Genomic DNA, 23,991 nt, shown 5'->3' on the forward strand with positions numbered 1-23,991 from the left:
CAGTACAAAGAGGGAACATTTAGGCTGTGCATTAATATGGTGGAAAAGCACTGTGTTTTAATAGATGAGATAAAGATAAAATAGATCATATTTTTACTTATCTTATAATGCAGATTTTTTTTTAAAGTATGTCCCTTTCACATGAAAAGAGACACATGAAAAAGTAAAAAGAATTCAAGATGTAACATACTTTTATATACACACACACACATATACATATACATATATATGTGTGTATATATATATATACACACACACACACACATATATATATATATACACACTGGAATACAGTGGTAGTAGATGTACAGTAATGATAAAATGAATACATGAGTTAAACAGCTAATCAACAGCTAGTAAAGGTCTGGACAGTCAGTAAAGGTACTGCGAATGTAAAAATTTCTCCGTTCATTGGAAACTTCATGACTTTAAGTGGGATTATCAATAATAATAACTTACCTAAATATATACTGTGTTAACTGACTGTCACAAATTGGTCATTACTTTTATGACAGAAGACCTGAAGTCAAGTGAGAAGAAAATGACACTGACAGTTTCACACACTCGCCGCGGCCCACTACCTGACTGCGCATGTGCGAAAGTGGTTTATTGATGAAAAAAAGGTCACGAACTCTGACCCTCCCACCAACTGCAGCAAACAGTTAAAATATTAATTTATTGAGGACAATACATCATCTGACTTTACCGCAGCGTGGCAGGTAAGTAATGTTTACTAATGTGGACGCATGAAAGCCTCATGGAAGAGACACGAGGGGCCAGTAACACAGGAAGGGAGTGTTCAGTAGGGCTACAGCAGGGAAGCAGCCATTAGCTACAAGCTAGCAACAAGCTAACCTAGCTTGTTAGCACTGTCGTCCGGAGCTCACCGCATAGCAAAAATCGACATCGCAAGTATGTAATAATGTTGATATGTCTGTGGTTGCATATCTGGTTCTCTGACCAACGTTGCATATCTACGTGTAGCTGTTAGCAGCCGTTCGGCAACCCTGATGCTGCTAACAAACGTGTAAGTTAGCCTACAAGCTTAGCCGCGTCAGCTAACCCTGTTACTGTTAACTGATGTTAGCTGCCGTGCTACGTCGCTAGCCGCTCTCCGTAAACTAAGCAGCCACATCATTGTTTTGAGTCTAAATGTGAGAAGCGGCGTGGCGTAGTGTTGAATCCTCAGCTGTATTGTGAAATAGCCGTCTGATGTGGAAGTCCAGTGCAAGAATTAATGCGGTTTATGCCCAGTTGTCAAAGCAGAAGTCCCGCCGTTGAGTTTGCGATTCGGCATCATGGGCCCTGAACCCTAGCATGCTTTAACCCTTCAATGTTGACCTTTCACCCACAGGAAAAGAAATACCTTTATCTTCCGTATCGATTTTAAATAGCTGGCTGTCAAGAGCTTGTTTGTGTTACTAGAACAGCTGTGCCGCTCATCCGTTGTCATCTTACAGTGATTTAAAGCTGTATTTTATAACGAGGCCACCATTACACAGTTTCGAGCTAGCGCCGGCTAACGCTACATTGGTTAGCACAGGCCAAAAAACTAACATTAGTTAGTTTAGTGACACACAGTGTAACGTCAATAAATCAGAAATCCATGTTGCTTTATAATTGTTGGTTTATTGCAGATCAAGCTAACTTCGATGTGGTTAACTCTTAATGTCGTTAACGTTAGCCTAAGGGAGAGGTGGACGACTAAACGAGAGGCATTAGAGTAGTTGTAATGTTAGTTTTTGTACTGTTTGTAAGGTTTGTTCGCTCTTAGCGATCATCCTGATAACAGCCCTGAGCTGTGTAACAGGTTTGTTATACATTTATTATATAGGAAATAATATTGAATTAGATATCGCCGCAAACATCAGTATATTGGGAGAAAAAAAGCCTCTTTAGAAATGAGATAAAAATGTATCAAATGCTTTATCGGATCTTAATTAAACATGGAACTCAAAACTCCAATTGGTAATAAGGCTGGTGATATTCTATGTATTTTCTTATTGTTCACTGTTGTCCAGATGTGTGTGTGTGTGTGTGTGTGTGTGTGTGTGTGTGTAGCACTCCAGCAAGTTGCAGTTTACATCCATGTCTGTCCAGACTCCTGTAATACATGTAGTGAACACTTTAAGGGAAGCTAATAAAAGGTATTAAGTCAATTATTTGGCAAAATGGAAGTTATCACCATATTGACATGTATGATTCCACTGAGTAATGTCCAGTGAGAAACATGCAGGATTCACTTAGCGCCTGTTTTTACAGAGGAGTACAGAGGACTGACAGAGAGCTTTATCACATGGTGCAACAACAGTCACCTGCAGCTCAATTCCAGCAAAACCAATGAATTTGTGGTGGACTTCCGGAGGAATAGGGGCCCTCTGTCCTGGTTGTCATCCAGGAAGAGCAAATGAAGAGGGTGGACTCATACAAGTACCTTTGGGGTCCAGATCATAAAAACTGGACTGGACTCACAACACTGAAGCCCTGCTCAGGAAGGGACAGATCTGTATGATCACCACAGTTTCAAGATTATCGCTGATTGTCCAAAGATTAGTGTCACCTATTCAGTATTCAAACAAATGTGAAATATATCACAATCTGCTCCTGATTTATGGTGTTTAATAACAGCTGCAGAAGTGTTTTTTGCAGAATGTTTTGATGTCACAGTGAAGTTGACCTTTTTAAATGTTAAATGTAATCTCTTTCTCATTTTATTCTATTAGACATTTATGTGGAATTTTGTATAATCTATAAACAAAATATTCAGTTATAGCCAAAAACATGTTTTCTTTGGTCACAGTGACCTTGACTTTGATCACCAAAATATAATCAGTTCTTTCTTGAGTCCAAGTGGACATTTGTGCCAAATTTGAAACTGGGGGGACGGACAGACAACACATGGCTGTTGCTGGTGCAGAGACATAGAAACATAATTGGGCCTGACTGTTGCACTAGATTACATGCTCCTGTATTATATTATATATATTAAAATTCAGTGGGAAAGACTGGACTGAGCACACAGACAGGGAGGGGGATTAGAGAGTATGGACGAGTATCATATAGAGAATTTAATGACAGTATCAGAATTATAGAATAAAGTCAGCCTTTATCCTTGAAGGTACACTTTCACATGATGCAATGTTTGCTTTAATTAAAAACATACAGTAAAACATTTGCTCTCCCTACAGGCCTGAATGCCTCATGGGGAACTGATGTGAAGAGCAGTGGATGAAGGTGCAGTATCAGAATGGATGGACAGACTCAAAGGATTCAACTTGTGTCAACAGACAACAGCATGGCGTTAGGACACAGAATCCAGGTGATGTGACTGCCTGCCATTGTCACTGTCATTGTGTTTTGTGTGTAAATAAACATGCGCACAATTTGCACATAGCGAGGGTAAAATTAGGTCCAAAATCAAAGAATAGCTGACAGCAAAACCAAGCACTGCCTCATATTTGTACAATTTCTTGTGAGTAGTCATATGACGAGCACTGTTTTTCTTCTCCCACGCTCTTCCTGCATATACAGTCAGCACCCCCTCATGTTTTGATATTTTTTTTGTATTCCTATTAGATTGTAACAGATCAGCAAACAGGCCAGAAGATCCAGATCGTCACAGCACTTGAGCCATCTTCCCCTGGAAAGCAGCAGTTTATCCTAGCAAATGCTGACTATTCCCCTGGTGGGAAGGTGATCCTGGCCAAGCAGGAAGGTTCGCCCAACAAGGTCATCCTCACTACTCCAGACGGCTCTGGGGTTAACCAGCTGTTGTTTGCCTCCCCTGAACTGGCTGGGCAGCAGATCCAGGTATCACCCGAGGATATTAATGACTTCTTTCTGCCTGTTTTGATAAACAAGTTACTGAAGGGTCTTATGACTGAAGCATGAACATGTTTAGTCAGACTAAACTTATTGCAGTGTTTGCTGTATTAAATTACTCCATTGTCTCGGGTTGTTTGTCAGTTTGTGACTGAGGGGTCAGACCAGTCTATTGGGAAGCCGGTTGTGGAGTACTGCGTTGTCTGTGGGGATAAGGCCTCAGGTAGGAACTGAGTTTGATTTGCTACAGCAATATTATTTTTTCAGCAACACAAATGTGGAAGCGTTTGCTAACCCTTCCCTTTTTCTCTTTCCCCTTTTAGGGCGTCATTATGGAGCTGTCAGCTGTGAGGGCTGTAAGGGCTTCTTCAAGCGCAGCATTAGAAAGAACCTAGTGTACACGTGCAGGGGGTCCGGGGAATGTGCCATCAACAAGCTCCACCGAAACCGCTGCCAGTACTGTCGACTGCAGCGCTGCATAGCTCTGGGCATGAAGCAGGATTGTAAGAGACTGCCGTACTCTGTATATACAGATGTAAATATGTTATTTAGGACTTGTATAAATAAAATCTGATGCCTCTGTTTTGTCTTTAGCTGTGCAGTGCGAGAGGAAGCCTGTTGAAGTGACCACCAGAGAGAAATCCGTCAACTGTGCAGCCTCCACTGAGAAGATCTACATCCGCAAGAACCTGTGTAGCCCTCTGGCTGCCACACCTACTTTTGTATCTGACAAGGAAACTGCTAGGTACAGCCACATAACATATTAACATATTAACAATCGAATGATTATATCAGTTTATTAGATTCCCCTGTACAGTCTAACAACATAATAAATGTCCCTGCTATTAACAGTATCTTCGTTTTATATCTTCGTTACATTTCTAATAACTCTATGGGGTTCTGTTGGACTGCAGCATATTGAAGGTTGTTGCTCGTGTTTTGTCTTTCCCACTCGCATACATGACAGAGACAGGAATCTAGAAACATCTCTCAATATAATGTAGTCCAGTCCAGCAACACCACTAATTATGGCCTCAAGAATTACCATAGAGTTGAATCAGCACCCCTCTGACACTTTGTCTTTATTAATTGTCATTAAAGGCTTAAGAAAGATGGGTGTTAGATTGGTTTGAATGCAGTTAAATTGTACACGTGTAACTAATAAACTGAGAGGATTTTGAGTAATGACTTTACATTGTACATTGCATGGTTCTATATTACATAATGCGATGTGATATGTGACATGTTAAATCTCTAACATTAGGTCTACAAGTTTGCTTGAGTCAAGCATGTTGCTCAACATCCAGCAACCCTTCTCCAAGCTGGAAAACACCATCTTGATTCCAGCATCTCCTGACAAGGTAACACTGATGTGGTCAAATGACTGTGAAACAAGCCTGAAGTCTGACATGTCATTCCTAACTAGCCCTTCAGATCTTAAATATGAAAGCCCTTGAGAGTATTGGGTGTTTTAAATGCTTGTTACAGACTGATAATTTATAATAAAGAAAGGATTAAATGCTCGTTCATTCATTTAGATCTGCACAGAGTGACTAACACCCGCTCGACAGTTCCGTCCTTGTCATTTTTTCTGCAGGAACTTCAGTGATAATCTTGATAAGCTATGTTTTGCTAACCGGTGACCGAGCAGTGTAAACAAACTCAAACTTCTGTGGTTATGAAACACACTTGATAGTGACCGTTACTCCCTCAGCAGGACGACCCATCTCAAGGTGACCTCGGCACGCTGGCAAATGTGGTGACATCCCTCGCCCACCTCAACAAGACCAGGGAGGCGAGTGACAGCGGCAATGATCTGATGGGAGTTGAAACGCTTAGCAACGGGGACAGCTCGATGACAGACATCCAAGGAGATGAGCAAACTGCAAGTGATATCACTCGGTGAGGGAGATGTCATAAAGAATCAAGAGGCTTTGATACTGATTCGTAGTTGTTGCTGAATAAGTTGATGTGTATATCGGAGATCTGGAGGAGCACTAGGCAGAGACCCAGGGGCTGTTTCTTTCTGTGTCTCCAAGCTTTAATAGAATTTCCTGAAGGGCCATGTGGTTTCTGACTCCGCTCTTAAAGACTTTATTAGATTCACCCATAGTCAATTCTAAATGCACCGTATGTCAAGGGTTCACTGCCGTGCTTTGAGTTGTCTCCGATATTTTCTGTTTCTGTGTGCATGACAATATATTAGATGTCTACATAAAAACATGTGGATCTTTATAAATATAAACCTTTTCTCATCGTATTTTGCATATCGTTAGCGCCTTTGACACCCTGGCCAAAGTTCTGCACCCTGGTGAAGTCTCAGCAGGAGAGTCCTTGGAGGCCACAATGCAGCTGATGTCAGGGGACCAATCAGGTCCTGTGGTGGAGTTGGAGGGACCCATACTCTCTGACAGCCATATCCCTTTCAAGGTACAGCCACTGACCCACAGGATGAAATCACACTGAGAGTAAAACCCCTACTTGTGTTTTACCGAGTTACACATTTTCAACATTTGTTCATACAGCTTATGATGCCTTTGCCTGTGCCAGAGTACCTCAATGTCAACTACATCTGTGAGTCAGCTTCCCGGCTACTTTTTCTCTCTATGCACTGGGCACGCTCTATTCCTGCCTTCCAAACCCTCGGGTAAGCTTTAGTCACAAGGTTCTTCATTGTTTCATAAATGCACCTTTTTTGAATAAAGGCTTTGACCTGTATCATTATATGATGGTTATAAAATTACATTAAAGTGAGGTTTCCTTTGTGTGGCCACTCAGTGCTCTGTAATATATTTAAATGAATCTTATTTTATATTACAGTGGTCAAGACAATGACATTAACTTGATGAAAGCCTGCTGGAATGAACTGTTTGCCCTGGGTCTGGCACAGTGCTCCAATGTTATGAATGTTGGAACCATCTTAAGTGCCATTATCAACCATCTGCAGACCAGCTTACAGGAAGGTAGGAGGGCTCTGCTGTTGGCTGCCTGCAAGTGCAAAGGCAAACAGTATTTTCAAGTATGTTGTGAAGGGAAAAAAATATGCCATGCATTACTTGAGATCTGTCATGTTTATTTTTTTGGCTCAGTTTTTGAAAAAAAAAATTATACTGATGCTCAGCTTTACACCCCCCCTCTGTTTTTTTTTTTTTTGGTCTCCCACAGAGAAGTTGTCCCCAGAACGAGTAAAACTTGTAATGGAGCACATCTGGAGGATGCAGGAGTTCTGCAACAGCATGATCAAGCTGACGCCAGACTCTTATGAATATGCCTACCTCAAAGCCATCGTTCTCTTTAGCCCTGGTGCGTAGACAACTGGCCAGTTTACAATATAGAAATTACATTTTCAAGTTCTTGTTTTCCTGTTGGGGCAGAATCCTTAGAGGAAAATTCTGAACACAGAGTTTTACAGAGGGCCAAATGTGCAGAGACTTATGCCTGACTGTGTGCGTGTGTTTATGTTGTACCAGATCACCCAGGCATAGATAACACCCCACAGATTGAGCGGTTTCAGGAGAAGGCCTATATGGAGCTGCAGGACTATGTAACCAGGACCTATCCAGAAGACTCTTATCGGTCAGTAGGCTTTACCTCTGTGCTCAATATTGCCAGCTTAAAGATGAGGATGTGCTACTAACACAGAATAGCTTTATATTTATAGACAACTATAATGATATCATTGATGTATTGATGCGGTACCATGCATGTATTTTATGCCTACTTTCTCGTCGTTGTCAGGTTATCCAAGCTGTTGCTGCGTCTTCCTGCCCTCAGGCTGATCAGTGCAGCTGTCACCGAGGAGCTGTTTTTCGCTGGGCTCATTGGCAATGTGCAGATCGACAGCATCATCCCTTACATCCTCAAAATGGAGTCCACTGATTATAATAGCCAGGCGGTCTCTGGGGTCTGACACACTGTGCCATTCTTATTTGCAACATTGGACTGTGAACACACGATAGCCAGCCAATCAGAGCGATCACTAAGTGGTCATGACATACTGTATTTATGACACAGCATCCCATGGGAGGAGTTCTGTTTTCACTCTCACCTTGCTCCGACCTGACTCCTCAGTAACCAGTCAGCGGAGCACAGCTCATGAGGCAAGCGAGCCTGCCCGTATCTGCCCATTCAGGAATGAACCTCTGAAACCTGCATAGTAGATTGCGCTTTTTATTGTACATAGTATTTTATGCTTCATTGCCCCCAGGCGTTTCCTTTTTTTCTGCAGATCATGTTTGTACTTTGAAGGAATCAGGATGGTTTGTTTTTCACTGCTTTACTACGTGGTCATGCTTTTTTTATTTCTAATAATTATGAGGAAAAACTTGTCAATGTGAATTGGTTTGTGAGATGTTGTTATTGCAAAAGGTTATAACCTTTTATTTCTTAATTGTTTGCCAGTCCAAAGGATCGGGCAGCATCAGTTGTCAAATATTTGACACCATGTGGATCTGAAGTAATTGTGTATATAGATTTGTGTATAGAATGCACCAAGAAGGCTATGATGGGCAGCACTTGGTAATTCACAGATTCCAACTTTTGGACAAATTGATGTGGACGGAAAATGATGGTCAAGTCATTTGAAAATAAAAACACCTTTCAGTCACGTTTCTCGATTATTTACACAACTGAGCTTTTATTTTGATTGTCAGTAAGAATAGGTGGAGCTGGTTCAAGTGTAGCTCTTCAGGCCCAGAATGCTTTCTCACATAATTTTGTTTTTGTGCCCGTATTTGAAAAGCAGCTGGACTACCAACCAATCTAAAATATGCTGTGTTGCACCCATGCTCAGTCATGTTAGAATAAATTAGGACGTCAGCAGTCTGCACTATAAAAGGCTTTCTGTGTGGATGGACAGAGGGGAAGCATTTACTGTTGCAGGCACTATTTTTGTAACAGGTCCAGTTGACTGAGCCTCTTAATTAAAAAGAAAGTAGCATTTTTCGCATGCATGTCCTTGTTGCAAAAACCCTTTAAATACAAGAACAATAACTGACAGTGGCCTACGTCAATTCTGTGGCAGGTAATCAGTTTAAGCATTCAGAGACATCAATGGAGTATTCACAATATTGAAAGGGATAAACATTCTTCAGTTGACAGGTTTGGCAAGCTAATCCACTTTTGTCAGTAGAAGTCGCCCTTAAGGCAGAAAAGCAAATACGGAGCCTGTTTACCAAGTTCAAGTTACCCGGTAGCAGCAAAACTGTCCCCATATACACAAACATCTGATTTTAGGGGTGAGCACAGCTTTGTCTAATCCACAATTTAGCCTGCTTTAGGATAGTCTAGATGCAGATTTACTGAGATGTCTGGACAACTTTACAGTTAAAGTGTGCAGCTGACGGAAAACAAATGCAGCGTGTTCTGGGCTTGATGAGTGTCTGAGTTTCAATAAACAAATCCAGAAAGCTCTGTAATCATGTTCTTGGAACTTGCACCTGCTTCTATAAACATAGCAGCTTGTTTACATGTTCCTTCTGAATTAATAATGCAAAATCTGTATCCTACCCCAGGGACTTATTGTCGTGCTTCGTGTCAAGTGACGTGAAGGTGGAAGATGTTGCAGGGTGCCGTGCAAGGGACTTGACTTTCAATGTTTGTTATTGGCCAATCAATTTTTCATTAAGGCCCTGTGGATATGGGTGAACAGAGGGCAGCGACTCTAAGATTTCTTTTACTGTAGTTACCCGGTGTCCTGCTAATTAAAGGTGCTGATAGAGCATTAAAACTTGATGGCCAGATGAATGATGTTGTCTGCTGCTGTTTTTTAGAAGTCCATTGTCCAGCATATCCAATGGCTTCTTCATGTGAGTCTCCACTGCATCACTTGACCTGCCCTCTTTGAACTGCAGAAGTTAATGCATGTCGGTGTAAGTGCACTACTTGCACAGTCTGTAAAAACAAAGAGGATTCTCATGATGTCTCTGATTGCAGGCTGCAAGAATAAACACTTACTGTCTGTAGCCATAAAGGCAAAGCAATTTGTGATGCAACGTGGGCTTTTTGTTGTTCACAGCTAGGTGGATTAGTTCATTCCAGGCTGGATGAATGTGAGTGAAAGGGCCAGTTGGGCTGCTCCCATGGCCTCGTGGGGCATTGGGTTTGACTGCTTGAGTGAAATTGATGCATAACAAAGCGACTAAACTGGTTTTGTTAAAAGGGGCAAGAATCTCTTATATTTACTTAATAAGCAAATGGCATCTCGCCTTCGTCCAGTATTATAGGAGACAATCAAACATACACTAAAGTAAAGAAACTGTGAGTAATTACACATAAAACAACAAAACAATTACTTATCAAAACTGTAGAAGGAGGATTTTCAACAGATGGAAAGATTTTTGACTTTATAAATAATTTATACTGTTTTAAAATCTGCCCATTCTCTGAATTTTCGAGCCTTTAATACACTAAACAGTGGCTACGTTGGTTTTTGGAACATATTTTTGCCTCCAATTCTTGTGGCTCTTTTTTGAATTATGAAAACTGTTTGGAAATGTGTTTTTACACCGTTAGTGTTAATTAAGCGACTCCGCTGAAAAATAACTTGTAGCCTTCTTGTACATCATTATTTCCATTTTATGCTGCTTTGTATTTCTGCTGCTCCACATATCAGAGAGAAATATTGTACTTTTTACTCCACTAGTTATTGGACAGCTAGGAGCTTTTACAATTAACATATCATGCATTATTCCAGATCAAACAGCCAGGCAGTGTGTAAAGCACTTGAACAAATACATTAAAATGCTGCTTACACATGAATGCATTGCAGCACATGTTACTTTAAGTACATTTTTCCTCATTATACTTCTGTACTGTCACTGAAATACTTTCTCAGATCAGAACTTTTTACTTTTTACATTAAAGTACATATTTTAGGTTGCTTCAGTAAAGTACTTCCCCCCCTGATAAGTTAATAGCATGATGTGTAACATGTCCTGACTTTTCATAGTGTTGCAACAGACTTTGGTATTTTCGCTTGGAGAAAAGTGTATATGTGGTTTTGAGGCATAATTTATCATCTATTTTCACTCCCAAACATTTGATTTCAAACTCTCTTCTTCACTCTTCGCATTTGCAACATCATGAGCACCCTGTGCTGATGTAAAACTGTCACACACACACACACACATGCAGGCTGTGTTTATCTGGGACCACCACTGATAGGCACGTGTGTTGAAAGAGTTAACCCGTCCTGGCGCAGACACCCTGCAGAGACAAATAGGCGGAGTTTGGGTTCACACATAGTTTTTGTGTGTTGTCCAGAGCACCCAGTGTGTGTGTGAGAGAGAGTGAGTGTGTGTATGTGAGTGTGTGTGCGTGTGTGTGTGTGTGTGTGAGGGAGAGAGGGAGAGAGAGGCAGAGAAAACGGGGTTCAACATGGATACGAGATGAGGCGTGAGTTGTAAAGTAGTCCGTGTCCTGATCTGAAGCAGCACCAGCTCCCGACTTGACCACAAACACGGGATTATTATGCCCAGCGCAAACGTGTCCGTGCGAAGTTTATCCGAAGTAGAGAAATACCTCGGCAGCCGGATGGTGAGTATCATGTGAGTGTGTTTTGCAGCATCGTTGTGTCACACACGGCAGGTTCCGCACTGTACCAGCGATACATTGTTGTCTGTTGATCTCCGCGTCATGTGAAACCAACAGCTGCGCCGCTTTAAAGCCGCATATTTCTCCCAACAAAGAGCTTCCAGCCCTGTGATCCGCTCAGGCCACACAACACAGGAGAAGAGCACGTCTTTAGGGAGATGTTGTAGTGGTTTAAAGTGTGTGTGTGTGCCCACCGTGAGCTGAGTCCTGTGCGCCACAGACCAAATCCCGGTCGGGACTTCATGGGTTTGTCCACATATTTGACAGTAATCTGTCTGTGCTGCCTCCAATGGACATAAGGGCTCAAACTGAGGTTTGTTTTCCGTATCGATTATTCTGATGATCACTTTTATCGAGGATTCGCGTTATTGTTTGATCTATATGTCATAAAACTGTGGATAAATTCCTACTGCAAGCTCCCAGAGCCCAAGTTAATGTCTTATAACTGTTTTGTTCAACCAGCAGTCCAGAAGCCAAAAGATTTTCAGTGCAGGAAACCTGCTCTATGCTCCCATTACAAGTTGTATCCAGTGAATTTTGAGGATTTGGGCTTTTAAAAAATACTCAAATGATTAATCAGTCATCGTAATTGTTCACAGATTCATTTTATGTCAGCTGACTAATCAATTAATCATCAAAATGTTTCAGCTCTAACTGAAATTAGCACATCTTGGACTGCTGTAGTGGCACATCTCTGCTGATTTCACTGTAATCCAGTGATTCAGATGGATGTTGATTCATTCACACTGCCATTTGTGCATTCTGTAGTTTGTAGGTGGGCTGCAAGTGTTTCTAATATTTGTCCTCCAACCGAATAAGATGGACGAAGCATTTGTACAGTCCAGTGCAACAGCAGCACGGCAAAGTAAAGCCTCAAAACATACAGCGAAATTCAATAAAAACATAATACAATGTTTTTCTGGAGTTATAATTATTATTTTTTCCCCCTTTGTCTTCGTCATAGTGGTCACATCATTGTTATATTTACCTCGACACAGATTCTCACAAGGTTGTACATTTCTGACAGTGTAGTCATCTGTGTAAATAATGCTGATGTTTTGGAAACATTCATTCCAAGCCAACAGCAAAGAGAGGATTAAAATCACTCAGACGAATCTCCTGATTGCCTTCACACTGCTCACTTAAAACATAGACACTGAAAAAAAAAAACACAAACCCAAAAAAAACCCTCAACATAACACTAAGAGGGTTTGATGGGAAACAATCCAACCAGTAGCTAATGTTAATGTATGATGTTCAGAAAAATCCCCTAAAGGCTGTGACAGTTCAACCTGAGCATGCGTGTCGAGCCAGGTGCTTTGAGTCACAGTGACGCCGAAGAGAGGAATGCTCTATCTGGTGTGAGACTTGTGCAACCAGAAAGTCGGTCAAGTATCGTGCAGCAGGTTGTTTCTCTTTCTAACACATGCATGAGCCTTGGGGCCTGCCACTCTTGTCACCTACGGTCTTTAGAGCCTTTGACCTCCGTTAAAGGGGGATCTGTCAGGTTTTTCAACTTCCCTGCTGCCCTGTGAGCAGTTGCGGATACCTCAGATTAAAATATCACACTATAACTGCGTATAAATGAATGAAAGTCAATAACTTTTCCCCTGGAGTAGAGCTCACACACAAATAATTTCAGCCACCTTCTCAAGTAAGCAATTAGACGTTTGTGGTAAACTCGCCAACACAATCTAATAGAAGAGCGTATCTGACGACCTGGCTGGTTTATTTCCACTGGACTGTGTAATTGCACTTTTCCTCCTTTTGTTGGCTGCAAATTAGATTCCAGTTTTGCTCCTCAAAAAGAAAAGCCATTGTACAGCAGATATAGTGGGTTAGAGGCCAAAGATGATGCAACACCTCAGCTTGAGTGGCTCACTTCCAGAAACCGTCTTTAACCCCTCCTGGATGGTGGCTCTGTAGAGATTTGCACACCATTCCTCTGTCCTTGTGCTGGCCTCATGCTTTACTTTTTGTGGTTGTCAGCAAAATAATATAGTGTTTCTGTGTGCTGTGAGTCAATACATTGCAACTATTATCCCCTGTTTTAGTGTCTTTTTTTATTCTATTTTTTTTTTTAGGTCTGTTATGTTTTTCACAGCTAATGAGCTGCTTGACTCCTCACCAGCCTGCTACATCAGTGGCTCTGTTCACTCTTTTATTTTGAATCAGTAGCCTACATTGAATATAGCTGCATATTTATCTCAATTGAACCCCATTAAATACTCTCCCAGTCCACGGGGGCAAGCAGATGCTGGGAGTGTTAATGGGCTATTGATTTAGTCCTGGTCCAGCTTGTCTATGAGATAATGGCGAATACGTCTTAAGCAATTCATGCCACTGACCGCCCGGGGATTACTCATTCAGGAAACTTAAAACTTCAGACTTGCATGAGGCATAGTGTTTAGCCTCTGAAGAAAGGTTTTGCAATCAAAGTGTGGCCACATAGGCAGCTGTGGGATGCAGATGAGAGTGGGGGGAGGGAGGGGGGGAGATGTTGGGTCAGCTTTCTGACTACAATCAAAGATGTGCCCCCTGTCGCTCTCCCTCTCTCCCTCTCTGCTTCTCTTCCCGTGTCCCTGTGTGAGCTCTGAGTGGGAGACTGTCTGTATCCATGAGGATCAGCTGGAGGGAATACCAATAAGCACCGCAGGCTTCTTCCCCTCTGTGGTTCTGTTCTCTGCTGAAGGGACGGTTTTGTTCCATCTCAAAGAGTGTGCCAGCTCGAGTGCCTTGTGTGTGTGTGTGTGTGTGTGTGTGTGTGTTTATTTGTGGTGCACAGAAGCAATGACAGAGAGAGCATTAAATAAGTGCCACCCTATGTACCGCACACCACAGCCTCATCATTTTCATCCAATTTCCTCAGATCACTGCAAGCACCTGTGCTTGTTGCATGTGTCTGTGTGCCTGCATGACCCGACCCTACACTGTGAACCGATGGTTTTATGAGATTACAGCTGCAATTGTGAACAGGGACTTACAAACATTACTTCCTCATAACGGGGACAATGCCTTCCTGTTTGCATAAGAAAATGTCTGTGGCTCAAATAATGTCCACCTTAACAGGGAGGGACTGTGTGTTCAGCGAGAAACAGGCTCAGTTTCTGTACACTCTGCTAATCTGAACTATTATTTAGTTCACTTATGCTGCTTAGTTTTTAGTGTACGCCCTCTGCATACCCACCCCGGTCTAAATAATTTGTGTGCTTTCACCTCACTCCAGCTCAGAACTCGCTGAGTTCCTGAATTTCTGCTTTGCATGTTTCTTCTGGTGCTGCAGTGGGCAGATGAGCGTAAGGTCTGTTTTTGCATGAAAAACGGAATCACTAACTAGATCATTGATCCAAGAGAGAGCACACTGCAGTGGAAGATGAGCACCATCTGCAGCTCTTGTCGACTCCCCCGACTTGGCCCCCAAAATGTAGCCAGGGTTTGGGCGGATTTCTCAAGCAGAACAACACAGAGCTCTCCCTTGTTGTTTTAAGATTGAGGCTAATGCAGTTTGATCTTTATGTTATGCTGTCTAGCGAGGTCAGAGCATATTAAATGGGTCACGGTGTTGGACAGACGCTGCGTGCTATGTAGGACAGCGTGGGGGACAGGGGGATCATACAGGGCTGAGGTGCGCGGGAGGTACCCAGGGGGCACAAAGGCCTCCTGCAGATCCTGTTGGTGGGGATGATGATGATGATTGGGATGATGTGTGCTGCTGTGCTGTGTTTGGGAGCTCCCTGTCTGTGCCCTATTCCCTCCCCCTCACCTCTCTTCTGCTTCAGTTTCCTTAGCTCTCTCTCTCTCTCTGTTTCATCTCCCACTTTCTGTCTGTCTCTCTTCTTCTGCTCTACTGACACAGTAATGTAAATGGGTGAGTCAAACAGCAGTGGGTGGATGCCTGACTTGTTAACTTTAAAGACATTTTCTCACATTTCTAGTCATAAACCAGATTTTGAGCATATGATCAGACAGATGGCCCAGCTTTAAAGATTCTCTAAATGATATCTCAGCATCTGAGACCGAAACATATGTGCGCCCCCGCAGCTGGGTCTCTTGTTCGTTCTCATTCGCTCTTGTTCGTCCTCTATACAACAACCCCTTGGTTTTTGTGCTCCTGTGTTAGCTTAGCTCAGGCAGTTGTTCTGACAAATTTTTCAGCCTGGTTTCACTGTAGTACGAGTTCACTCACTGAACAATTCACGGAGTCACATGCGCTAAGTTGCACGTCTGACAACCAAAAGGGAGTGCGACTTCATTCTCCGCTCAGGTCACCATCACTCCACTGCATCTTCACATAGTGAATAGATGTTTAATGCCATATTAATGTTCTGAATGTTGTATGTCGAGAACCTTTAAATCCTAAAGAATCACAGCGAGTGAGTGCAAGTAGAAGTTCATCATACTGTGCGAGGACACATGATTGTGGATGAAAACACTATCTCAACCAAACTCTACTGAGTTGAATCTGTGACCTCTCAGTTAAGGACGGTCCACTTAACTGTCAGACTTTACCGCTGCTGTCAGCTCTTCCCCGAGTTACTGGACTTCCAGCCCCCCCCCCATCATCTCTAGCCACAACCCCAAAGACCTTCAATCCTCATCCTGTTTCACCCTCCTACCTCAACAGCCCCTGGAGAACGCCTGCATAAGTGTTTGGGAGAAACAGAGTGAAAAGTAGGGCAGCTCCTCAGCAGATTTGAGAGGACATTTTCATCAGCATGAGACTAATTCATTTAGCAGAGTCACTCATCCAGAGAGACCCTCAGATTGCTCCAGTAGTTAGTCAGCATAGGTAGAAATCCCATTGCAGCGGCAGTGGAAATAGGCTCATTAAATTGAAATTGTACAAATTTCATAGAATCTCTTATCAGGAAATAGTCAGATGTCACATAATTTTTAGCTTCTAGCGTGTGTAAAACATCTGGGTTGTGTTATTTGTGTTATTTGAGCTGCTCCCATGAATTAGACCTCATCCTGCCAAAAGCCATCTTGTTTTTATAAAGAAAAGCTAACTCCCCTCATTCCAGCTGTGTAGTACAATTTTGGCTTCACGTACATTATTCCAGGTGCATGAGTGTTGATATGAAAGTTGTATCGATGCCCTTTTCAAACATCACACTGCTCTCAGGGTCTGATTTTGCAGCAGGCCTCAGCAATTGATGTATTTTATGCTCATCTATGACATCACAGCACCTTGAAGCAATACACATACACTTCTGTGCTCTGTGTTTGGCCTCTAATGCTACAGAGGAGAATATTGAACATTTCAGTCCAGCCTGGTAGTGGGAGAGTGCCTGAGGAGCTTGCTTAGCTCCACTACTGCAGAAATAGCATGCAGTCTATGCTGTTTGGTCGAACAAGCAGCTCTTTGTGTTTGTCGTTTGATAACTAAAAAGACTGGGTAATATGAACAACCTACAAACAAGCCTACCCCACACTTCCTCTTGAAGGAGGGTGATATTAGGCTCCTCTTTCCTTTTTTATGACAAACAGGTTTGACAAAAGGGCAGCTTATGTGTGAACTGGATTGTTTTGACGAGAGATATTGCATGCGCACTGGAAGGAGGAGGACTGCGGTTGGGTGCAGGGCTCCTCAGGCTATACGTCAGGCCAGCGAATTCATATGCTGCAGCTCGCTCATCAGAGTCCTGAACAGAGCAGAGGTAGGACATGACAAAGTGTGCTTTTTTCTCCACAAACAAAGAGTCCTGTGTTCAAGAAGGACAGATGCCAGAGAGGGGGAGAGATTGGGATGAAGACAGAGGCTGAAATACCCCAGGCATGCATGTAGAAAGAAGCGTGGCATTCTCTGATTACACTATACAAGTATGTATGTACAGTATAAATGTAGGCACACTAATGATAACAGTAAAAAGATGAACATAGATGCACTTATTTGTACATGTATGTTAAAGTTTACAGCCATCCTAGCAGTTTGTTGAAGATCGCATGATGATGCTTCAGGAAAAGTCCATTATAAACAAAGTTATTAGGATTCATCCTCTGGGGAACATGAATGCCTGTGTTAAATTATAATCCATTGCAAAATGAAAGTCCAATCCATAATTGAGAGATTTTAGTCCAGACCAAAGCGGTTGACCAGGCAAAAGATATAGTCATCACCAGAGCCACGACATTACAAAGAACAAGTATAAAGCAGTTTCTGTGTTGCACATTGTGGTGAGGCCATGACAGCGATGACGCACCAATTCTTGCTCACCATGTCACACTCACAAACAAGTTTGGCTAGTCGATTTAGTGAGAGGCTAAATGGACAATAACAAGTAGATGGGAATGTACATGTGTAGTTGGATAACTTACATTCAGCTGGTTTGAAAGAGGATTATTCCTGCTGAATGTGTTTTTCTTTTAGTCTGAGTATGTGCTATACCGTTATGTTACTTAATGCATGCATGCACCAGTGTACTTCTAGCCATATTTACCGTTAATCACCCTATTATTGGTAAATCCTCCACTGAATTCTAAATGACAGTCATGTGTTGAGTGTCATTGTGTGGTGAGCTCAAGATGCATTAGTCAGTTGTAAAGGTGCTTAGCTTGCAATAAGTAACCATTATGTGGTAATGTGGAAATGCTAAGCAGGATTGAGCCCAAGGTCTGCTTGAATTAGCTGTGATCTGTTTATTTGCTTGGAACTAGCTGTGTTATATTTGTTAAGGATTAGTGCAGCTTTGTACAGCCCATAGTGCTTGTTGTACAACACTTTGTATCGGGCTTCATCAGCTTACACCTCCTATCATTACTTTAGTGCTGTACTGTGATCAACTTGCAAGATTCGGTGGCTTGTTGTTCCTCCGTTACCTCGCAGGCCATTACATTGTGGTGACACTTGCTCTAAAAATGCTTTGAAACATAGATACATTCTGTCTTCTCTGCCGTTCTCAGTTTCCTCTTTTTAGAAGGTCTTTAGGTTTTGCTGCCACATTTACACTTGCCTACTGGGAACATATTTATACTGTTTCACTTCCTCATAGTGAACTACTGCCGGTCAGTCTGTAATGTTGGGCCTCTATCAGTAAAATGGTTGTTTATTGTAAAATAGGGGACAATGTCTGGAAAAGGGATTTTCTAAGCCTTGTGACCTTGTGTGACATTATCACTGGCCTACATTAGATGTGCACGCTCCACTTCTTTCACACACATTAATAGCTGAATTTTGTCATCTGCGTCATTTGGGTGCTATACTATAAACAAACAGGATTAAATTCTGGCTCATAAAACATAACAGACGTGCCAAATAAGAGCATTACGTACACACCCAGATGGTGTCACAGTGGCAATAGCAGAAAAGCTGAATAGAATTGAGGCAGGGATTTACTATGTAGAAGGACTGTATATTAAAAGCAAATTCAAAAATGTCAAAAAAAGGATTAAAGGAAATGTTTTATTACCTGGTTCTTAGTATTACACTAGAAAATAAAGTTCAGTTTGAACTTGGAATGGGTCATTTACTGTATGACTGCTCATTTGTAGTGCAGAAACTTTCAATTGGAGACTACATTTTACCTTTTCCAGATGACTTGTTGTGCTAATTAGATAAATAATGCCTGCAATTGCTCTCTACATTATACAGTCTCTGTTTCTGATCTTCGGTTTTTCTCCTTTTTAGGACCGGAGTACTGAGGGCAGTTTTCTGAGCATCCCTGCGTCAATGCGTCGGGGTTCTTCAGAGAACAACCTGGATTTGGATCTGAGTGAGGGAGGTCCTGGTCCTGCTCTGGGCTTCGAGGTTCAGCGTAGTCGTTCTTGCTTGGATAACCTCCAGCAGAAGATACTAAAAGTCACAGAGCAGCTGAAGATTGAGCAGACGGCGCGCGACGAGAACGTAGCCGAGTACCTGAAGCTGGTGAACAGTGCAGACAAGGTGCAGGTAGGGCGCATCAAGCAGGTGTTTGAGAAGAAGAACCAGAAATCGGCTCAAAACATTGCCCAGATGCAGAAGAAGCTGGAGCAGTACCATCGTAAAATGAAAGACAGTGAATCCCACCACAGCCCGTCCCGGCACCCGTCCACTGTCAAACACAGCACCATACCCAGGGAGTCTCCCAGAGAGCTGCTGAGGGATATGACTGGCAGTGGACGACACCCGACCATGGACAAGATCAAGACCATCGGGCCAGGTGTTTCCCTCTCCCCCCCTTTCTTCTTCAGCAAGCCCAGAGAGTTTGCCAATCTTATCAGGAACAAGTTTGGCAGCGCTGACAACATCGCCCACCTCAAGACCACTCTGGATGCTTCCCCACCGCTGCCCACTGACAGCACAGGGAAGGGGCTGAGTAGCAGCACCTCTATGGTGGGCAAGCCCAAATATCCCAGTGACGATGAGTGCTCCTCAGGGAGTGCTTCCATTTCAGCAGACAGTAACGGGCACCCATCAGGGGGAGGAGCGTCAGCAGGGCAAGCACATGATCCGGGCCAGGGTCAGGGCCAGCAGGCTGGGGGAGACAGCCAGAGCAGACTGGCCCTGACTCTGGAGGAAGTGAGGGAGATCAAGGACGCCCAGAGCCAGCTGGAAGAGGATATGGATGAGCTGAAGTCCCAGTTCAACAGAGAGTATGGCATTATCAGCCAAACACTGCAGGAGGAGAGATACAAGTATGTTTCTATTACCTAATATTTCATTGCCCTCACAGAATACAGCAGCGTGTGTAATCTTATATATAACATATGTTAGATGTAAACAACCACAGCACTGACAGAATTTGGAGAAAAATATTTACTAAACGGTAGATAGAGTTGATTACATTAACATAACATCGCTGAAGCTCATTATATATAATATATCCAAACATGCCTATAAATAATAACTGATATTTCTGCGTCGACTGCCAGGTATGAGCGTTTGGAGTACCAGCTAAACGACCTGACAGAGCTTCACCAACATGAGATGACTAATCTGAAGCAGGAACTGGCCAGCATTGAGGAGAGGGTGGCCTACCAGGCTCATGAAAGAGCCAGAGACATACAGGTACATGACTGTGAAATATAACTCAGCTCATCTGTGACACTTGTCTTACATCCAATAATAAGGCTGTTGTCAGGGGTACAAGGGATGAGTCCTTTATCATGTAGAGCTGATTGTGTTGTCTGTGCGTAATTGTATCCTTCATCAGATAACAGTCAACACAAAATCGAATTCTGTTTTGTCATTTGACATTTCTGACAATGAAAATTCTTCTCCGCTGATACACAATTAATCTTTGGGGAGAATTTGGGTAATCGAGGATTTGAAGGTCAGCAAAATGCCCTTTAGCCACTTGGGAAAACACAAGTCTCTCTCCATCTTTTTCTCAGGAGGCCCTGGAGTCATGTCAGACACGAGTGTCCAAGCTGGAGCTCCAGCAGCAGCAGCAGCAGCAGACGGTGCAGCTCGAGAGCCATGACGCCAGGGTCTTGCTGGGGAAGAGCATCAACATCATGCTGGCCATCATCACCGTGATCCTTGTGTGTGTCTCAACTGCTGCCAAGTTTGCCGCTCCACTCATGAGGAGCCGGCACCATGTGTTAGCTACATTCCTGGGAGTTTGTTTTTTGACCATTTTCTGGAAGAACTGGGACCGTTTACTGTATGCCATAGACAGGCTGCTGGTGCCTGCCTGAAAGAGAAGAGTGCATACCTAAAACAACATCACAGTAACGTTGGACGCTGTTAGTTGTCAGGATAGGACTGTCTAAGAGGATTGGTTGTACAATCATCAGAAGACACGATCGCCATGCATTTACAGAGGTCACTGTCAGACTGAAATTACTTTTTTTTTTTTCCTTGTCTAGAACTTGAACGTGTTGCTAAAAATTCTCATTTAACCTCTAAAATAATATTTATATAACAGTACATTTTGTTACTTCCCTGAGAACCGCTATCAACTCCAGACATAAATAGCCAATTTAAGGATTAAGAGGATTGGAGAAGTGCATTGTCATATCACTACACTGCAGCAACATGGGACTCTTCCCACAGTTTTGTGGGGAAATAATCAATAGATGAGTGAAAATTTGGCAAGTGATTATTCTTTCTGATTTTGCTTCAGCTTGACTTCTCAAACTGTTGCAAGCATGCAAATGCACAAAAACAAACAAAACCTCAAGCTTGGTATCTTGTTGTTTAGCTATGAAATGCTAAAGGTGCTGGAGGGTGGATTTTGTTAGCTTTGCACAGAGACAGAATAGCTGTTTCCTCCTGTTTTTAGTCTTTCTGCTAAGCTAAGCTAATCAGTTACTGGTTGTTGCAGCGTCTTTAGCATTCAGACATGAGAGTATCAATCTTTCTTCCCCAAATATTAAATGTTTAGGTTACTTTTTTAAAATGAAGAATCTACAGGCTAAAGCACAGAGGCAATGGGCATACTATTTTTATGTGTTTATTTTCTTTATTCCTTAATGCCTTGTCTGCCTTGTGTGGTCAGTCATCTCTTAAAGTTTTTTCTGTTTACCGTTCCTGATGTTTTAAGTGCAATATATTTCATTGCTAAGAGCACTGTTGGTAAGATGTTTATTTTAGGAAGGAACGCTTTACGTCAGTGTTTTAAAGTGACAGGGTGTTGGTTTGTAGGAGCGAGATGCTGTTGGATGAGGAAGTGTCATTGATGCTGGCTTGAGAGGTCCATAACCACTGAAGCCACTGCCAGGCTCTGATAAGACCAGCTGTCTCCTCTCTCAAGGGCCAAAAATGAATCCCACAGCATTACTGTGCTGATAGTATGGTAATCTCACCACACACCAGCTCTGCTGCAGGCTCACGTGTGCATACACCCAAACAACACAAAAATAGAGTCAGTCACTTGGCTCTCTTTATGTCTTATGGGTCTAATGTTTTTTACTAATAATGTGATTGAGAAGTGATGGGTTATACTGTGATTCAAGGCCTTTTTCTGAGGAAAAATGCAATTCCCTTTTTTTAAAGAAGCAACCAACAGCCTTCAGTACTCCAATGATGCCAGAGGAGCACATTACAGGCTCTAAGTAATGAACTATGAGCCTATTTGTTTTTGGACTGACTAATCATGTCATTTCATGTTTGTCTAAGAACATTGCCTATGCGGCTCTCACGTGAAGCTACAGACCACTTTTAAAGTTTGTCTGCCATAATAACATGTTTATGTTGATGTTTGTTGTCGTCTCTGTCGTTCTACTGATTCTATCGTGTTTTGTTGTTCCTGTTTCAACACATTTGAGGGAGTTTTACATGCAGAACTACAGATCTGGTTTACATTCTCTTTTCATCTCCGGTGCACTATGTGATCAATCAGTCGTGTTTTCATGCATTATGTGCCTTTTGTCTGACAATTTCTGTTAAATTAAACAAGCCTTTTTAATCAAGCTGTGACTGGTGTTTGGAATCGGAGTTGTCCTGGTATTTGTGGTTGTGTTTGTCACGAGTTTGGGTTTTTCTTAGATATTCCAGTATTGGTAGTGTACACAACAGTCATAAAATTAGGGATTACTTCATCACGAGATCCAAGTTTGTTAAATTACTGAAACGTCCTGAAAGGAACCCATTTACATTAATGGTAGCTGCTGAGGACACTGTTCATTAATAACGCTGCAGATTTCTTTGTCATTATCTTCTTTATTTTCCTTTGGGACATTTGCACCAGAGCAATAAACCCTTCTAAAAAAATCAGAAATCAGAAGCATAAGTTGCCCGTGAAGTTACACCCTGACATTTATTACTATGAAGACCATAAATATCTGTTGTACTAGAGTTCTAGTCCTGCTAAATATCCTCTCCTTCACCACCACTAGGGGGTGTCCGTGCTGCACTGTTGACACAGCAGAGATCCAAAAAACATGTAGGATGGCTGCAGCATCTTATACAGACTGCACGGTTCTAACCAGATTCTGTTCATGTTTTACATCGAAATTATTCATACTGTCAAAATTAATACCAGCACTTCACACAGCATTAAGGCTACAACATCACAGAAGACGGAGACAACACTTTCCTGTGACAAGAATATCACAAGTGGCACGGAAGAGGAGCGCCCTCTGCTGTTGTAACAAATGGACATTGAAACTACACTCTTTTTTACACATTTGTATGATTTTAAGTGTGTGGCTCCATTGCAGCATATTTGTGTACATTTCCATTAACAAATGTAGGTCACACTGTATTCCATGCTGTGAATTGGCACTGTGACTAGTGTGGCTCCCGTCAGGGTTGATTTTGGTACCCAGGATGCTGATGGCCAGAGAGGGATGGATTAAATTCCATCACAGTCACTTTAATAATCACTCTGGTGCAGTACACAACAGCACAGTTAATACCACATCACACAGCCACAACAGCAAGCAATGACATGTTACAAACTACATAAGAAATATCACCCTCAATTAACAGAAAACATGTTTCATATGTACATATATATATCAATGTTGCAGCTGTATACCACTGTCAACAGATAGAGGGACACACAAACACACATATAGAGTACACACAATGAAGCTCATGCATAGTGCAATATGGGTCACCTGGCACAGCGGTGTTCATGGCTTTTAGTCTGCGTGACTAGTGCCTGCCTGCATGCAAAACAGAGTCACAGACACACGATGAGATGCAGG

At 42.3% G+C, this 23,991-nt stretch overlaps 2 protein-coding genes across 5 annotated transcripts; both read left to right on the plus strand.

Annotated features, from left to right (window-relative positions):
* The first annotated feature begins 517 nt into the window (after positions 1 to 517).
* Positions 518 to 8,428, plus strand: nr2c1 (nuclear receptor subfamily 2, group C, member 1). 4 transcript variants are annotated; one of them, XM_070831161.1, is made up of 14 exons: positions 518 to 719; positions 3,189 to 3,319; positions 3,577 to 3,810; positions 3,967 to 4,045; positions 4,146 to 4,325; positions 4,417 to 4,567; positions 5,087 to 5,183; positions 5,540 to 5,724; positions 6,099 to 6,252; positions 6,348 to 6,469; positions 6,643 to 6,785; positions 6,988 to 7,125; positions 7,293 to 7,398; positions 7,561 to 8,428. In XM_070831161.1, the coding sequence occupies exons 2-14, from the start codon at positions 3,248 to 3,250 to the stop codon at positions 7,730 to 7,732; spliced, it is 1,833 nt and encodes a 610-aa protein (XP_070687262.1). In that variant the 5' UTR covers positions 518 to 719; positions 3,189 to 3,247; the 3' UTR covers positions 7,733 to 8,428. The 4 variants fall into 4 exon arrangements, with proteins under 4 accessions (XP_070687262.1, XP_070687259.1, XP_070687260.1 ...); XM_070831158.1 differs by having other exon boundaries at positions 519 to 719; positions 5,537 to 5,724; XM_070831159.1 differs by lacking the exon at positions 518 to 719 and adding an exon at positions 833 to 912 and having other exon boundaries at positions 5,537 to 5,724.
* Positions 8,429 to 11,126: 2,698 nt separating this feature from the next.
* On the plus strand, positions 11,127 to 22,732 carry LOC139201956 (transmembrane and coiled-coil domain protein 3-like). The gene is made up of 4 exons (XM_070831406.1): positions 11,127 to 11,358; positions 19,043 to 20,028; positions 20,266 to 20,401; positions 20,728 to 22,732. The coding sequence occupies exons 1-4, from the start codon at positions 11,293 to 11,295 to the stop codon at positions 21,031 to 21,033; spliced, it is 1,494 nt and encodes a 497-aa protein (XP_070687507.1). The 5' UTR covers positions 11,127 to 11,292; the 3' UTR covers positions 21,034 to 22,732.
* Positions 22,733 to 23,991: the final 1,259 nt, after the last annotated feature.

The sequence above is a fragment of the Pempheris klunzingeri genome, chromosome 5, assembly GCF_042242105.1.
Source record: "Pempheris klunzingeri isolate RE-2024b chromosome 5, fPemKlu1.hap1, whole genome shotgun sequence".
In the NCBI taxonomy this organism is placed as follows: Eukaryota; Metazoa; Chordata; class Actinopteri; order Acropomatiformes; family Pempheridae; genus Pempheris; species Pempheris klunzingeri.

Coding starts and splice junctions, on each gene's coding strand:
- LOC139201956 (XM_070831406.1), top strand. CDS start 11,293: ATGCCCAGCGCAAACGTGTCCGTGCGAAGTTTATCCGAAGTAGAGAAA. Junction 11,359..19,042: donor AATACCTCGGCAGCCGGATG/GTGAGTATCATG, acceptor TCTCCTTTTTAG/GACCGGAGTACTGAGGGCAG. Junction 20,029..20,265: donor CTGCAGGAGGAGAGATACAA/GTATGTTTCTAT, acceptor GTCGACTGCCAG/GTATGAGCGTTTGGAGTACC.
- nr2c1 (XM_070831158.1), top strand. CDS start 3,248: ATGGATGGACAGACTCAAAGGATTCAACTTGTGTCAACAGACAACAGC. Junction 4,326..4,416: donor TCTGGGCATGAAGCAGGATT/GTAAGAGACTGC, acceptor TTTTGTCTTTAG/CTGTGCAGTGCGAGAGGAAG. Junction 5,725..6,098: donor ACTGCAAGTGATATCACTCG/GTGAGGGAGATG, acceptor GCATATCGTTAG/CGCCTTTGACACCCTGGCCA.